This window comes from Centropristis striata, chromosome 5, assembly GCF_030273125.1.
Source record: "Centropristis striata isolate RG_2023a ecotype Rhode Island chromosome 5, C.striata_1.0, whole genome shotgun sequence".
In the NCBI taxonomy this organism is placed as follows: Eukaryota; Metazoa; Chordata; class Actinopteri; order Perciformes; family Serranidae; genus Centropristis; species Centropristis striata.
In genome coordinates this window covers 38,340,025-38,357,262 of record NC_081521.1, presented here as the reverse complement: position 1 = coordinate 38,357,262, position 17,238 = coordinate 38,340,025, and the positions used below count along the sequence as shown (strand labels likewise).

Here is a 17,238-nt window from a genome sequence, read left to right as displayed (position 1 = left end):
ACAAATAAACCTGACTTTAACCCCTTAACGCCTGAATTTATATAGCTGTATATAAAAAAAATGTTTTATGTGTGTTTTTGCCTTTAAGTAGATGGTAAATAATGTTGAGATTATTAATTTCACTTTTGCACAAAAAATAAATAGAAATTTTGGTATGTTGCAAATTTGCTACAGCAGGCATAATGGTCAATAATAGGATAACAATAACACAGTAATATAACAGTGAAAAAACAATGTTTTATTTATTCACCCTCGTTTATTTATATAAACCTGCAACAGCAGGTATTCAACCGGCATTGGGGGAATGCAGACGCTATCTCAGCTGGTTGACTGAGTCAAACGGTTTGTCGCATATTTGCGACAGCAGGCGTTAAGGGGTTAAGACTGTTTCAGTCATATAATCCGACTTTGAGTCAAGTTTGAATAGGCTACGGAACAAATACCTAAAGTGTGTGTGTGTGCTTGAGTGTGTGTGAATGAGAGAGAGCAGTCCACGTGTGGCATCCATAAAAGCCCCGCTGACAATAAATTCCCACCTACAGAATGCAATGTATCAACAGAGGTGAGATAGGAAGGATAAAGAACCAACACTTCCAAACAGAACAGCATGTGGCATGTTATTACAAAATGCATGACCAAGCCTAGGTGAGGAGAGACACCACATAATGAATGAAGATGTGTCAGAATGCATATGAAACACCCCACAAGATGGATTGAACGGTGAAGCTGCAGCATACTGAGAGAGCCCACCAGACTAACGACAAGCAGCCACTGACGGGGCGAGAGCTGTGTTGTAATCATGTTCCTTTGGGACGAAGTATGCACAGACTCAATTAATCATAAACGCTTCCAAATCAATAGTGGGTGCATTTTCACTTTTTGTGGTTGCTATGGATACCATCTACACTCTTTACATCATGTGCTATTTCCAAACACGGCCACTGAGAGATAATTATCCCTACCTGCCATTTTTATCCTGTTTGTGACATTTAATACTATTTGAAATTAAATTCAAGACTAGAGTATGATTTCTTGTTTCAAAGAGAAGCCTTGAAATTCATTTAAAAAGCACCAGAAGCGGACATATTTCAAAAAAATAATACTTTTTTTTTTGATGGTGGGATAAGGTTATTGTGTTTAAGCCTGGCACACCAACTTTCAAATATCAGTGAACACTAATGCAGCTACTAAAGTGCTACATAAAAAAAACAACCACAGCTTCAGCATGTGCTGCTTTTAAATAATTTTTCATGGTGGAAACCTGACACAGTTAAAGTCGTAATGCACAGTAGCGGTGCTTTACTGAAGGTCTTCCAGCGTTCTTGTCACTCACTCTCCCGTCAGTGGTTCATTTGGCAGATTGTTTGTTTTATTGAGGTTTTATTAACTAATAGAGTGTCTGGGAGATGGAGCGCCCCCGTGTCGACCGCAGAGCAGCCCTGCCTCCACCTCTTTAACCCCAGACTCTGAGGGGGAAATCAGAGATTTTAACTGGCTGACTGCTTCCTAATCTGGCACACCAAATGTACATTTGCTCCGCCTTGGGAATAAGACAAGCTAAGACATATAATTTGGCTGCGGTCAACTTTGTGGCGTCCCCCTGGCCTAGCAGGGTACAGCAATAATGACAGGTTGGCTGACCAGACCTTGACATAGGTCTGGCTCTCATCAGGGTTGCGGTAATAAAGGGGATCCAGAAGCACTGAGCTAATCAGCCGCTACCCAAACCGAGCTCTCAAACTTAACAGCCACTGAAACCGAGCAACCACCTCGCCAGTCTGCTCTGCAGGCGTAGCCTCTAATTCTATTACTATGTTTGTCTTCCTGACAATGAAAATATGTCCTACACAACCCAGTGAAGCTTCCATTACAAACCAAGGTTACTAACAATGCAAAGTGCACACTGAATTGCTTCAAATGGGTTTGTATTGATTATAGAAACTATTAATGACACTCTAGTTGAATAAAGGCTTGTCTGCAGTAATAGCTAGCCTTAAATTTACAACTAACTTCATTGCTAATGTTCCGTGATTGTCGATGAAATGTCTGTGCAGTGCTGCATGGCTAAATGCAACATGTGTATTAAAGCCTGTGCTTTGACTCAACTGCACCTGCAGGCCCTATCTGATGAGAAACTTGTCCTTCAGAACGGGTCAATATGCCTGAGTGGCTGAATGATTTTTACTCAACTTAAGTCAACTGAAGCAAACCCTGATAAATGCCAGTGGAAGGTTAGGTCAGGTGTGTGAGTTAATCCCCGACGGGAAGCAGTGGAGGAGCTGACCCAAGGGCTAATAGAAGGTGTGCGTCTGACTGCATGGCTGAGAAACAGAGAGGAACAGGGGGAGCTGTTGTGTCCAGTGATGAAGAGGAAAAGGAGGAGGAGGAAGAAAAGCCAAAGCAGATGCAGGGACAGAGAGGTTACTGGAGCAGCAGCGGCAGCAGCGGCAGCAGCAGCAGCGGGGAAAGCACAGTGGGAGGTAGCCTTTTGTCCTTGTATGTCACAGATCAAGAGAGAAGGCTCAGGTGTACAGCTACTGTAACACAGTCTGTATTTCCACTTACAGTTTATCACAATAAACCTCATTTCAAACTTTAATTGAATTTGCTGTGGGAAATTGGGTTCTTAGCTAATCGTTTGTGGCTCTACATTTTCTCATTCAGAAGCCATTATTTCTTGCCCTTGGAAGTCGTATCGGTTGAGATGACTCACCTACACAAGTCTTTCCATCGGTGTGCAGGATGAACTTCATGTGGCACGAACACTTGGGGTTATTGTCCGTCTCCTCGCAGATGTGCTGGCAACCTCCATTACCGTAGTTACACGTCACTATCAGAGAGCACACAGTTAACGTAAAATGTATGTACAGGATAATGCACGCTTTTAAATCTGAAAGTTGAGAGTATGCAGAGGAGGACGACATGCAACAAAAGGTCCCAAGCTGGAATAAAAAAAAAATTTTGATAATGATTTTGATTATTATCAAGAAAACTATGGCAAAATGGCTAGATATCAGATATCTTAAATTAAACTCTTATGAGTTATTTTGGTTGTTATTATATTTGTCCAAAAAAAATTACCTTTAGTTGTACCAAGCATTAAAATGAAAAAGAAATTGAAGAAAAAGGGTGGTTTAATAATTTTTCCATGACTGTATATAGTATATATTTGACATATTACCCACCACTAATTCACTGTACATGACTCTGTATGAGTCCATCAGGACAATTTAATTCCGGGAAAACAGACTGAAACACAGCTTCTTCTCTATTTTCCCATACAGAATTCCTGTTCTTATCTGATATTTATTTTATAGACTGCTTTTTACTCACAAATTACCACTTATTCTATTGGATTAATCAGTGCTAATCTATCTATCTATCTATCTATCTATCTATCTATCTATCTATCTATCTATCTATCTATCTATCTATCTATCTATCTATCTATCCATCTATCTATGTGCAAATACATTTATTTCCTGGCGGCCGACGGGATTAACCTTGGCACTTTTAACACACCTGTGATGACAGAGTGAAAAAGAGTAGGACCGAGCCAAGGCTTCCACCGCCATCCTGTCTGCACCCTACCATCCCAGCGCCTTTTGCCCTTTTCCTGGCTTGTCACAGAAAAAAAACTATAGAATAACACTTCTCCAATCCTTATCCAAACACAGACAAATCCCCCATCAGCCCTGGCCCCAGCTCTGACAGGATGATCTCCGTTGCACAGCAACAGGAAGTGTGCGCTGTCCATCACAGCAGTCCCCTTCGAGTAACCTCCACACTTGCCCTGGTTGTGTAAATGATCGCTCCTTATTTGATAAACATGTTTTTCTTCACGAGGACAATTCAGAAGATTAGTCACGGCTTGGTAATGTAACTTAAATGTCAGTAGCCTATTTCAAATCTGTTGGAAAGCATTTGTGGAATGAGTACAATTATCCATCATCGGCAGGTTTCCAACCCCAATCACCCTTTCATGAGGAGCCTATAAATCCTCCTTCTGGTGTGCTTCCCTGTGTGTGTGAGAGAGTGTGTGTGTCTTTCACAGAGGGAAACTATGCTTCAGGTTGACATGACTTACATTTGCAGTCCTTCATGTTACGCGTCAGCTGGAATCCAGGTCGACACTCACAGGAGATGCCACCCTTCTGTGTTTCCCTGCAGATGTGTGCACAGCCGTGATTCTTGTCCATGCAGGTGGGTCCCTCCTTTGCACCTTCTTGTTGCACTGTGAAAGAAAAAACGAGACCAGGAGAGAGAGAGTTTATCTCTTAACCGCCTTTACAGATTAAAGCCAAAGACCATTCAGTAAACTAAAAAGAGCTTGGTTTTAAATTAGATGTCACAGAGCTGGTATGAGGAGTCAAAATGCTCAAATGCCTGTCACGCTTCCTGACCCTGAGTCACATATATATGCCTACTGCTGGTGACTGACAGGCCCAGTGCCCCTTAACAAAGATTCAAGCACTTGTTGGAACACGCTCACTCGGTTCAGGCTATAAAAAGGAGGCTGCCTACAGAAAGGATAAAACTCACAGCAGGAGCAGATCCCGTAGACCTGTAATTTTAATTGAGGTAATCCCCCATAAAGAAAAGAAAGGAGGATCACAATGAAAAAAAACTCTTTGGTTAAATTCTCCCTGCAGAGACTCAGATCAAAGGGGATTGCAATAAAATAAGGAGGTCAGTGCACATTTTCATGAGTCATCAAGGTTGAAGCACTTCAGTAACAACACATCAACACAGAATGAGGATATAATTGCAAAAAGGCCTTTTATAGCTCGTAGCTTTACTAGATATGACACAAAAAAAGATGCATCATTTCTATGTGATGCATAAATGCTTTATGAAGAGGTACAACTGACACCTAGCATGCATTTCCATGACTTGAGACCCACACGTCATGAATTATTACACAGAACAGACACAGTGCTCCCTCTGCTTTGCTCCATACTGTAATAATCCTGCTGCCTTCACGGGGAGAGGACTGATATTTGACTTATTCGTTGTGAAACCCTGCCACCGCTACAGATGCAGCGACAAAACCCCAGCTCTCTGGCTCATTAAAAACCAAACAGATCTCTCTCCGTTTCCTTCTCTTCTGGCGAACAGGGAGGAAGTATGTACAAAGACATTTCCGTTAATGTCTCATTAAATCTGCTGTCGCAATGAAGGGTGTTTGGAGGTCTAACTTTCTTAATTAGCTAACTTTTTTTGCTATAAATGTAAGCATTTGCATATGTGTGCGAAAGTGTCAACACCTAGTAATGCTCATATAACCTTTCGTGCTCTTCTTCTAAAGTCCAAACGTGGTGTTGTCAGTCTTGTGAAAAGCGTCATGGATTTTTTTTCTTTGAGGGCAGCAAGGAGAAAACAAGTGGCGGCTTTTCACATCATTCTGAACTCAATTACTTATAATGTACTTTACTGTAACTCATGCCACTATAACCTCATTTAATTAAGCCTGCTTGTGTTGACAAGAACTCTACCAGTTTTTTTTTTTTTGTATTTCTGAAATCTATGAGTCTTCAAGGAGCTGACGTTGCAAGTTTGAAAGGCAATTCTGACCTGCTGGTTAAATACCTTCCATCACTTTAAATCTGTCAACAAGTGTCACAAGGTCATGCAGTCCTCTCAGACTTTCCTTCCCGAGCTCTTGTCGTTGTGCACACAGGGTGAACTATCAGACACTAAATACAGCGACAGCCCTGCCTGCTTCACAAAGACTCAGCTCTGAACAAACACTGGGCCGGCGCTCCAGCTCTGAAGGCAGAAAGAAAAAGGCACTGCAGGACTGAGTGAAGTGACCATGAATGAGCATCAACAGAGCAGCTGCTGTAAAGTGCTGCAAATTTCACAGCGAGTCATGTGGATATTTAAGTAGGATGTGGAATTCAGTGGTCCCTTTCCTCAGCTTTGTGTGTTTCTGAGGTCAGAGCAAGAAACAGACATTTCGGAACTTAACAGAGGATTGAATTTCCAGCTAAGTAACCCCAAAAGACTAACGATTACTTACTAAGGTTGTATTATGCATCCCAAAACTCACTTCACTCCCCCTTTATTTTTATGCAGCCCCTCGCCCCCGAATGCTACAGAACCATCCATCAATAACATGTCGGACTGAACCTCGGCTTTCATCTCTCTGAGGACCAATAAAAGCCAAAGTGTTGACACAATGGCCCTATTCTCCAGGCCAGGCCCAGCCATCATCCACCGTGTGCAGTTCCCTCTAACTGGCTGCCAAAAGCCTCCAGTTTTATCATTACTAAATGATGGGAAGCAGAAAAAAAACATCCTTTCATAAGGAGGTGGATGGGAAAGTGAAGAGAAAGAAAAAAAAAACGCTGGATCATATATGCCACGATCGACTAAAACAATCTGCTGACCCATAAAACACAACTCTATATGTAGAAACTAATAAAAGCTATCACAGACCGCTTTATGGGCACAGAACTGGACAGGAAATAGAGTCCAAAGTCTCAGAATCGAGGGGGAGCGTTTTCAAATAGCTACTGAGGGACTGACTGAAGTGGATATGGGGTTTTCACAGCTCAACACGGACAGGCGTCTGTAAAACTACTGCACTTGTGGTAAAAAGGGAACACACTGCAATTAACCAAGAAAACAAGTGGGAGTATTCCCTCCGCAAATGAGCCAAAACCTTATCCTCACCAGGACAGGTCGTGACCTCTGTACCCAAGACTGAGAGCTGATGCTGTAGCCAGGAGCCAATAAATAATTCTTTTGTCCTGTAAGTCCAATAATAACACTTAACACTTTTACCCCCAGTGTTAAAGGAAGGAAAGTTCCAAATTTTGGGTAAAGTAAAACGAGGACTCTTGCATGTTCCATTTTGTGTTTTAACAGCTGCCATCACTATGATGAATTCGGCTGAGAGTCACTAGTTAACACCATCACTCGTTAAACCGAAACAAAGCTAATTGGCGAGGCTAAAAGCTCACCTAGCTCAGTGTCTCACAGGCCACATTTTAACCTCCTTTATATAATTCAAAACCGACATCCATAGAAATGCTTGGTCTCATTTAGAAATGGAGCACCTGGAGTAATTCCAGTGTTAGAATCCACTTAACAAAATTGTTGTTTTTTGTGTATGTGACGGTGGTTACAGCAAAATACTCATACTAAATAAATGAAAATGTTTAAAATTGACTTTCCCAACTGAGGCCCAGCAACTTCAAACGAGAAAGTGAAAGGTAGTGAAAAACAGAATTATCTCCTGCAAAAAAATAACCCAAACTGTTCTTATCTGGGCAAATATATTTCCATCAATTAGCTTTCATGAATGTCCTTCTTCTCAGGCGGTAATGCAGCTTTTTTTTTTAGCTGTACTTAATATGTGACCCACTAAAATATTTGAAGCATTCAAAGTTTCCAGTTCTTACTTTTTCTGTTCTTACCTAAAGAAACAACAGCAGGATCCCCTGGGATGAAGTGACCACAGTCAATTCTTTTTCGATCTCTTGAAGCAGAATCAATTTGTGCGTCTGTCATTGAGTCAGTGGAACTTCAACTTAATATGTGAGATGTGCTGTAAGCGCCTGCAGGACATTGCGTTAAGTGCGGGTCACATCACACAGGCACCTTTCTGAAAACCAGCAGGTCACGACAACAGCAAAAAAAGCCAAGGTACATAAGGATTTACTGATGATGGCGACTCCTGTGGGCAAGTCAGTCTAAATGGATAGCTGTGTGGAGAGATTGATTGGAGCTCAAATCACTATCTCAGCCAGTGGCCAGCAATTCAAAGTCTATCACTTGTGAGCAACGAATGAACAAGCTGTTTCTCAGAACTCTCTGACCCAGACCAGCACTTAGTACACTGCAAAAAAAATCTGCTGAAAACATATTTTCTGACACAGTGAAACATCTGTATCTCGGACAGAGGATCTTTAGGCTCTGTATGACTCTCCTTCTGAGCCGAAACCTGCCGACCAAGAAAACAAACAACAGTAAACTTTCAACAGCAGGGTACGAGATTTAACATCACATGTGGGGAAAAGAGAAGAAAGAATGAAAACGGGCGCTCCAGATAAGATGCCGATGAACAAGATCTTCGAACAAAAGATCCAAGGAGGCCACAAGCTCTTCACCACAGTGCTGCAAGCTCTCTTAAACCTGAGAACCATGTAGTGGAGGGACTGAAACAATGGGGCTGAAGTAGTGGAAGGCATGCCAAGGGTTTATAGTCTGCTCTGAGTGCTTCAGGCAGTGAAAAGAGGGCTCACGGTCCGTGCTGAGCTGCTGTCATATGTCTCAGAGGGGAGACGGTCCCCTCTTTGCTCGACACTGGCTGGAGAACATTAAGCAGCTAGCTAGTGTTGGTTGGTTACAAACTGAAAAGAAAGGGGCCTAAGCATGGAGCCACCACACTATTAAAGCAACATTCCTTCCTCTTAGATAATGGGCCCTTAAAAGTTTTAATAGGAGGATAAAAATGTCAACGCATGAAAAGGAGAATGGGGAAGGAGCTGAACCGGATTGGGTTGGGCTGAGCTGCGACGCAGATGGTCAGACAGAGCAGTGGGGCATGTCAGCTGGTCAAGGAAGTAACTCTTCCCCGTTCATAGAGAGCAGAGAGAATCCACCCAAGTGCTACTGTTTGGTCTGTTGCGCGAGCTCAGATTTTTTCCAGCTCCCCAAGGCCTTGTTGAGGCTGCTCATTTCACTCCCCTTTCCCCCCGAGAGGAGCCACTGAAAGCATAAACAAGACGAGAACGGAAAGGACAGCAGAGAGAATTCTGGACGGGGAGATGTCACTGCCAAAGTGTTCAATCTATAACTTTATTAGTATACTGTGCTCCTGAGATTGAAACAAAGCACGTACAGTTGCCATATGCTCCACAGCAAACTAAGCTTCTCTAATCAGTTTAAACTTGTGTGCAGTTGAGAGTGAGCACGGCTGCTAAAACAAACATGAATACAGTAGGAAGCTTGCATTAATGTATGTGTATACATTGACACACAGGTGTATTTGCATAATGCATGCAGGGTGAAAGCGGATTTGTGTGCGTCTGCCCATCTGTGTCACAGACAGTTGTGCAGCACCTGCTGGGGATGTGCCACTCTCGCCTTCACTCCTCCTCTCATTCTATCAAGGTCACCTCACTGTGCAGTCCCAAAGGAGCCAGGCATCCTCCCAACAGCACAGACAACACAGCAGAGCTTTCTTCAATAAGGACATACAAAAGATATGAGATACAGTATGTTATTACAGAGACACATTCTTTCCGAATTCAAAGGGAGAGGCAGCTGAAGAAGGCATCTGTCTCTGCAGAGCTCAGTCTGGCCCTTTGGTTTAAGCCATGACAGCAAAGTGTTAGTGGAAAAACCCCACTGGCACTCAGGCAGTCCGCAGCAGCACGCTGGGCAGGCCAGCTTAGAGATGGCCTTCAACAAACCCACGAGCAAAAGGGATGCCCGTCTCAAATGAGGTATGGAGAATTCAGTGGCAAGGCAGCCAACATTTGCTAAAGCTCAAGCCACTGATGTATATTTGTTCAAGCGTGGGGGAGACGGAGGTGGAGGAGGCATGGGGCTTGGTAAAGTCTGGACAAAGAGGGAAGATGACGGAAGATAATGTAGAGAAGAGACAGACAGAGAGGAAGAGCAGGACAAATGAGGGCTGGACAAATAAAGACAAGAGGGACAGGAACATGTCCCGTATGTCTTCGTCTCTGCTGCTGGGCTAACAGGAGACACTTAATAGGTAGCAATGGGAGCACGAGGCGTTCCCTTCGCTCCACTTCCCCAGAATAGGAAAAGAGCCTGGTTATACGGTTGGGCTGCAGAGCAATGGAGCAGTGACTTCTGCACTTGTAAAAACAGTTCTGTGGCCAATGCACAGACAGGCAGGCAGGCCTGCTGAGAACCAGCAGGGGGAACATGTAAGAACTGTGTCGGCTTCTGCACAGTGGGACATCCACACACCACAAGACATGAACATACATAAAAACCATAAAATTTGCTTTTTGCAAATATAAATAGATATATTTTCAGTATTAAACGTTGCATCATTGGAATGATGGAAACCAGCCTTTTAGCAGAACATTACTTCATGAAATTAAAATGTGCAAACAGTCTGCTTAATGGATAATACATTCTAAGAAAGTAGGTTATTTTATCCATTTACGATAAGTACAAAACATCAATAAAACAAGGTTCAATGACCATGAGCCTGATTTCATGCAGGAGGAATGTGACGGTTGGAGAGCAAAACTAACTGAGAATATGATGCGAACATTTATTATAGATTTGAACACATTTATTGGGAAATTCCTTGCACTGCTGCAGTTCTGGCCAGCACAGAAAACACATATCCTGAAGTAGACAAGTCACGGTCTGCATTTAAATGTCATAAGAAAATGTGCCCCAATGTGCCTGCAGCAAGATTAAATTGAAAATGAATAAATTGTGTGCCTGTGTGTGTGTGTGTGTATGTGTGTGTGTGTGTGTGTGTGTGTGTGTGTGTGTGTGTGTGTGTGCATGATTATGTACATCATGTCCATTGTGTTCATATTTGAATGTGAGTGAGAGAGAGACAGAAGAAGATTGGCTACACAAGGGGTAACAACCCCTTTGGGAAGCTAATGAAAGCTGTAAACACAGGAAGAGGTTTTCATTGACAATGTAAACATTTCCTGGAAAGACAAGTCCTACTGTAGATAAAACGAGCAATGCTTGTATCCATAGTCAGGTGACAAAACAACAACTTTTGGAGGAAAATATTTCAGCGAAGGTAAAATGAGTAAATGTTGTTTTGGTGACTATGATTTAAACATCAAATGGAGCTAATTTTAGTAGCCTACACATATTTTACACAATTGTTTTGATGATTTTCAACGGGCTGTGTGTCAATGCTGCATGGGCAGTTCATGCAGATGTGCCTGGGTATTGTTTGGACCAATCACTGGTCACATTATAACAAAAAACGTCTGAAGTGATTAGCTGCAGGTACGAAAAGGTTCAAATGAAGATACTGTATTAAATTCCGATGAAACTTGGTACTTGGTGATTTCGGTCTGTACTCTAAAAGCTGTCAAGTACTAATACCTAGCTCTCTGGCACGGCGGACTATCCTCTTTAAGTGGAAAAAGTCGGTACCCCCTTCTCATGGGCGGTGGGTGATGGACGTAGTGGCTCATCTTAAAGTGGAACAACTAAGATATACGACTCAAGGCTCAGAAAGTAAATTCAAAAAGCTGTGGCAACCGTTCCTACTATATGTTGAGAAGCTCCCCGTAGACTAAATGATTTCAAGGGCCCTGTGAATTTATTCATTTACTTATTTATTTTACTGTTTTTTGTTTTTTCTTCTCTGTTCACCTCTGTCGGTTTTGTATAGCTGATTTGCATCATTTGTGAAGTTTTACCATTATTGCTTTTCTTTGTGTCAGAATGTCTGTTTATTTTTCTTATTGTCATTAACGCTAATATATTTGGGACATTCTAATCATGTTTATTTTTATTATTATTATTTCTTATTGATTTTATGGTGTGCGCACAATACATTTGAGTTTTTGGATGTGTTTGAGTTCATGGATGTTCTTGTGCTGTATGTATTATAAAACCCAAATAAAAATATTCACATAATACCTAGTTCTACATGCAGATGATCAGTGTCTAGCCTTTTTCCATACAAAATGCATTGTTTCCTGTCATCTGGTGGCCTTTTCTCCGAGTGGGTTAGCAGGCAGCTCCGGGGCTGGCAGCATAGAGGAGCCCGCGGCGCTGTTCATCTGCATAAATTGCCCACACTGCAGTTGAAAATCTGCAATTTCCCTTAAATCTACATTATATTAATCTGTTTGTAGTTGTGCATTTTGGAGACTTAAGTACAGTTGTCTATCAACCGATTTCTTCCAGCAGTGAAAAGTGACAGTAAAACCTCGGGGGCTTATATAATCAAAAATGTTCCTCTTAATTCAAACACTCTAATGTAACAATCATGCTGGTATGAACTTTCAGTTTATTCTCTGCTATTTAACAGCTTTCCACACAATGCCAGTCACACTTATTGACAATCAACACTTGTTGATTGGCAGAGTGACTGAAGTTAGATCCAGAGGGCTCATTAAAAGCTGCGCCTCTCATTTAACTTGTGTTAGCTCGACATCTTCAGCTGTACTGTCTCAAAAATAATTCTGTGGCGCTGAAGATTTAAATGTCTTATAATAGATTCAGATTTTGTGCATTTTGACCTGAAGACAATACGAGTGAATACAAAAAGTTGCAATATGTGACTTACATAACAGCCCATCAGTGCACACTTAAGATAATAACCCTACCGGATATTAAGAAATGTAAAGGGCTAAATTATGGATGTGTGGGTTGACTGAGGCTGGAATTCGGGAATTCCAATGTGCTGGATCCCGTCTCACGCACGTATAGTATGTCATTGTTTTCCTCCTATATAAAAGAGACAATAAATCAAAGGAAAGCAGTGGAACCCTTCTTGACCTAAATGGCATTCCTATCAACCGCTAAGCACCTTGGCTGGCCTTTCAAAGGCCTTTTTTCTTGAGTGGGAGAAATGTTTGGGGAGAATAAATGAACTGTTACATTTTGGCCAGCTAGACGATGAAGCCTTCATTTGGCCAGAGTTATTTCTGTTCAGGGGGGCAGGGGCAGGTCTAATAAGAGACAGGCCAGCAACAGCCTTGTCATTAGCTGAGAGGCTGGCAGACCCCTGCTGCCTAATTGGCACAGGCTCACTGCTAACAAGGGCTTCCTACCAGCAGGGGAAACAGACGTACACTGCATTGACCAGCTCTCCACTGTCCCCTGAAAGACTTGCAGAAGTTGCCCAAGGAGCACCTGACCCATTAATGAAAGAAATGGAAAGCTGATGTCTTTTTAATGAGAACAATAAAGCTCATGAGCAAACTGCACCCCAGGCTGTACTCTTTAAGAGGAGCCTTCACAGAATGGATGGCGAGTTGAATTTAAACCGTCTTGGCTGGGTGATTAGATCAGTTTTAATTTTCTCAATGATTTTTTTTTTTTCCCTGAGCCATTTGTGCATAATTTTTCTCAGTAAGCGAGGAAAGTGATATTTGCAGCAATTCTGCAGGGTTATTGTCCAATAACTCGGCGAGCCACTTCCTCACTACTTCCATTTTCCCTTCAGACACACACTGTTGTAATAAGAGCAGTAATAATAAGCAGATGAGTAGTTGTTCTGTCTGTTAGTCTTTCAAAAATAATGAAACAAGACAAAGCGGCTATCTGATGAGTGAAGGAAGTTTGTAGATTTATGGCAGCTTTTGTCTCTTGATCCAAATGGGGCTCATCTGGAAGCAATAAAGACAAATTTAATATGAAAATGAAAGATTAACAGGAACTGGGGGCATTTATCAAGAAAGAGGAGAGAGGAAGTGAAGGAGAGACAGAGCTTGGCGAGATTGGACTGGTGCTCACAGTCTGACAGATATAGTAGTAGTGCTTTGAAACACATGATCCAGCTTTTCACTCCACTCAAATAACACTGCGTTTATGAAATGTAAACATTGACAGTTCACTAGGCCAGACTGATCTCATAAACCAGACTTCCAAGATCCTCGGTTCACCATCCTGGGGACTCAGGAACATCACAGTCTAATGACTCCCAGCATGAGTCTCCTTTAAAAAAAAGAGGAGGGCAGAGATGAAGAGACACTCAGAGCCTGCTGTACATGCTGTCAGGGCTTTCTGAATGACAAGTGCCGCAAACCCCAGAAACCAAAAGATCTACAACGCAGCCCCGGCCTGAGCTGGCGGAGCTGAGGAATCTGTAGACAGATGGATAATTACTCTTTGAATAAATGTGTTTGGTGATAGTGATAACAGCTGTTCATTTTCTCTGATGTTGCTTTTCTGATCTGTGGAGAAATCTACCAAACAAAGAACAGAGGCCCGGCACGCTGTGTTACATGTACAGTGTGACGAACAACAAGCAGGACAACAGCACAACACAAAACAGCACTGGGAACGAAAGCAAGGATACATATTGGGGAGTCAAACTTCCAATGACCTTAAGCTCTAACAGCAAAATTTATTTAAACCAGTCGAATCTGTTTGGAATTGGTGAAACTGTAATGTAAAAATGATGTTTTATTTATTATTCTGCAGCGATAGCGCCCCCTACATTAGCGTTTTCCAGGAGAGGTGATTTGTGATATTGGGCTTAAATAAATAAAACTCCTAATTGATATCACAGTCAACACGGCAGAGTTATGGATGCCTCTGGCTGACCAAGCTGATAAGCTAGTGCTAGTGTTAGCTGATAACTTAGCATCCATCTCCTGAGCTCCACCCTCTTGGTCACTTCTGGAAAACTATCAGTGCTGCAATATTCAACCATGGGCTGAAACGCTAACAAGATGCCTGTTTCTAGCTAAAACATTATATCTTAGCACATCATATGATTATCAGATGATTTCTACCAGAGAGGACAAGTTGGCCGTTAGCAAGCTAATGATAGCTATATGTTAGCAAGCTAAGGTACTTAATACTGCCTAGCTTTCTGAATTATTCACATTCTACTACAACACGAGTTGCAGTGTCTGAATACTGAGTTTTATTCATTGTAACTGCTGACGTCTCATGTTTGAATATGTCTGTATCCACCTTTGTCCTCTTAAAAGTTTAGTTTTCGTTTAGTCAGATTGTAAAAACTTAGTTATGGGTTCTTTACCCCGTTGGTAATGCATTTCCCCACACAAAGGCCAAAAACCAAGATGGCGACTGTTACAATGCCAAACTTAGGGCTGTCAAACTGTAGTCCACAAACCAATGGGTGACATCATTGTGATGCCCACTTCTTTTATACAGTCTGTGATTTTGACATCCTCAAGTCAGAAGCGAATAGGGTTGCCAACTCCCCGAAAAATAAATAAAGGACACCTCATTGACCGGCCGGCCGACCCGATTGCCTTCATCCTAGCGTGGTGAAATTTTTTAGCCCTTTTTTGTGAGTGAAATGATTTTTTAATGATTTGACTCAAACCTGAATTTTAATTAGATGCATATTTTTGTGTGACATGAATACATGGAAAACAAATTATTATCCAGCAATTCACTTTAATACAAAATAATAATTAGGCCCTGTTCTTCAAAGATGTAGTGGAGTTTGCTGATAACAATTTGATTTACTCCTTTTGTTGGCTTTTAAAATGCAGCATGTATCTAAATGAATGGTCATTTTGGGAAAATTATGGCATTCCATAATTCCAAATTGGTTCAGTAAATAGGCATGAAATATTTTGGAGTCATGCAGCTGACAAACGGGCTACCATAAAGTGCAATGTAATTGCGCACTAAAATTTAAAGTGCAGATGGCGTGACCGCAGTACTGGAAGCATGTTGTTTCAGATCGGTCGGTCCACCATGGACTAAGGAAAAAGAGCGCCGGCACACAGTGCAGTGTGCTTTATAGATGTTATCACGCACTTTGTCCCACCCAGGGGTTTCCTTTTTCCCATTCCTCAGTATTTTTGCATCCTTTTCTGTTTTTTTTTCTCAGAGGAGTACTAGTGGCATTGCTGCTCGATGCATGCTGCTTTGTTGTCTTCTGCTATCTTCTCCTCGACCAATGGGATGAGCGTATTCTGTATCGTCATACTCATGTGTGAATATGCTGTCAGCTCATTTTGATCACAGAGCAGGACGGGCCTGGGAACAAGTTTACCGTAAGTTTACATATAAAGCACCCTGTTATTAATTTTTCATTGGCATTTACTGACTATTTTTTGACTGTTACAATGATACGGGACAAAGTGCGTCCCTTTTCACCTCAATATGGGTGAGGATGCGTGCTTTTGTTTCTAAATACGGGACGATTCTGTTTTTCAAGGGACGGTTGGCAACCTTAGAAGCGAATCACAGAAATGGTTTTATCCTCCATTAGAACAGCATGCTGTACTATCATCACAGTTTAAAAGAACGGTTGGCCTTAAGTCTGCACATGATGATAATAAGATTCATCAGGAAAATAACTTTTCAGTGAAGCATCGGAAATGTCTTTGGCACCAGGAATGGAAAGGCTGAACAAATGAAACAGACTTGAAGCAGCACACGCTCTAACTCATCAGTGAAAAATGCTGCAAAATTGTACATAAATGCTTTTTTTTTTTTACCATCACACAGTTTAGTGTCAGATACAACAACTGTAGAACAGTTCTTCATTTAAAGAATACAACTTTCTGGCAAAGCTGAGAAACTGATGTTTTGTTTATTGTTTTGTGCAACATTTTACAATGAACAATGGATATTACAAACGACAGCCGATGTGCTGTTGTTTCATAGACAAAATGCATTAGAGACATTTTTCTGACAGCTTACTTTGCCTTAAATAAAGCCATGACGTTATAATTGTATGCATGTCGGCGGTGTTCTGTGTCAGATGAGTAAACCTCAGAACAGGTTGTCTCTGAACCTGCTGCTGTCACGTCTCCATCCCACAGGAATGCTCTATAAACAAGAGGTGTGTCTGCCCCAGGCTACACCTTTAATTGTTTTCTCTGCTCACAGTCCCCTGAAGGCCACTCTCATACCACCGATACCTTAAAATGCTGCCAACCACTAGATTGGTTCAATTTGAAAGGATGGGAGGAAAACAAAAAGAGATTTATCCCCGTTCTTTGTTCCTTCTCCCTCAGACTGGAGACACCTACCTTTGCTCATCTTTCATTTAGGCCTGTTAGGGCCGATCCCATTTTCTGTTTACTCAAATCAAACTCAAATCATTTAAAAATGCCAAAACCTAAACATTTGGATGGTACATCAGACTGATCAATTAAATGTTGGTTAAAATAATGAGCTTTCACCACAGACCAACCTTGAGTCAAATGTACCAGCTGTCTTTCATAAATCATTAGTGTGTGTGTGTGTGTGTGTGTGTGTGTGTGTGCATGTGTGATTAACCTTTAGGCCTCTGGATGCATGTATGCTGGTTGTCACTCAGGAGGAATCCTTCTCGGCAGCGGCACTCGTAGCTGCCCATCATGTTGACACAAATCTGTTGGCATCCGCCGTTACCTTCTGAGCACTCATCCACATCTGCCAGGAGACAGACACACAAAACAAAATTAATACGATCACTTCAAGACAGAATACTTTGCAGATTACCGCTTGTCTGAAGGTCGTCTGGGATCAAATCAAATCATGACCCGCATAGCTGTAAATCATAATTAAATGAGATGGTAGGAACACAGGCACAATGTATCAATTCATAGT

At 41.8% G+C, this 17,238-nt stretch overlaps 1 protein-coding gene across 2 annotated transcripts in view; it reads right to left on the bottom strand.

Moving 5' to 3' along the window:
• The window catches only part of scube3 (signal peptide, CUB domain, EGF-like 3), a 99,901-nt gene that overhangs the window by 41,446 nt on the left and 41,217 nt on the right, over positions 1–17,238 (bottom strand). For both annotated transcript variants that reach the window (XM_059333549.1, XM_059333550.1), the window contains exons 4-6: positions 16,927–17,061; positions 4,088–4,234; positions 2,714–2,830 (exon numbers count right to left, since the gene is read on the bottom strand). In XM_059333549.1, the coding sequence (XP_059189532.1) occupies positions 2,714–2,830; positions 4,088–4,234; positions 16,927–17,061 (399 nt within the window). The remainder of the gene's footprint in view (positions 1–2,713; positions 2,831–4,087; positions 4,235–16,926; positions 17,062–17,238) is intronic.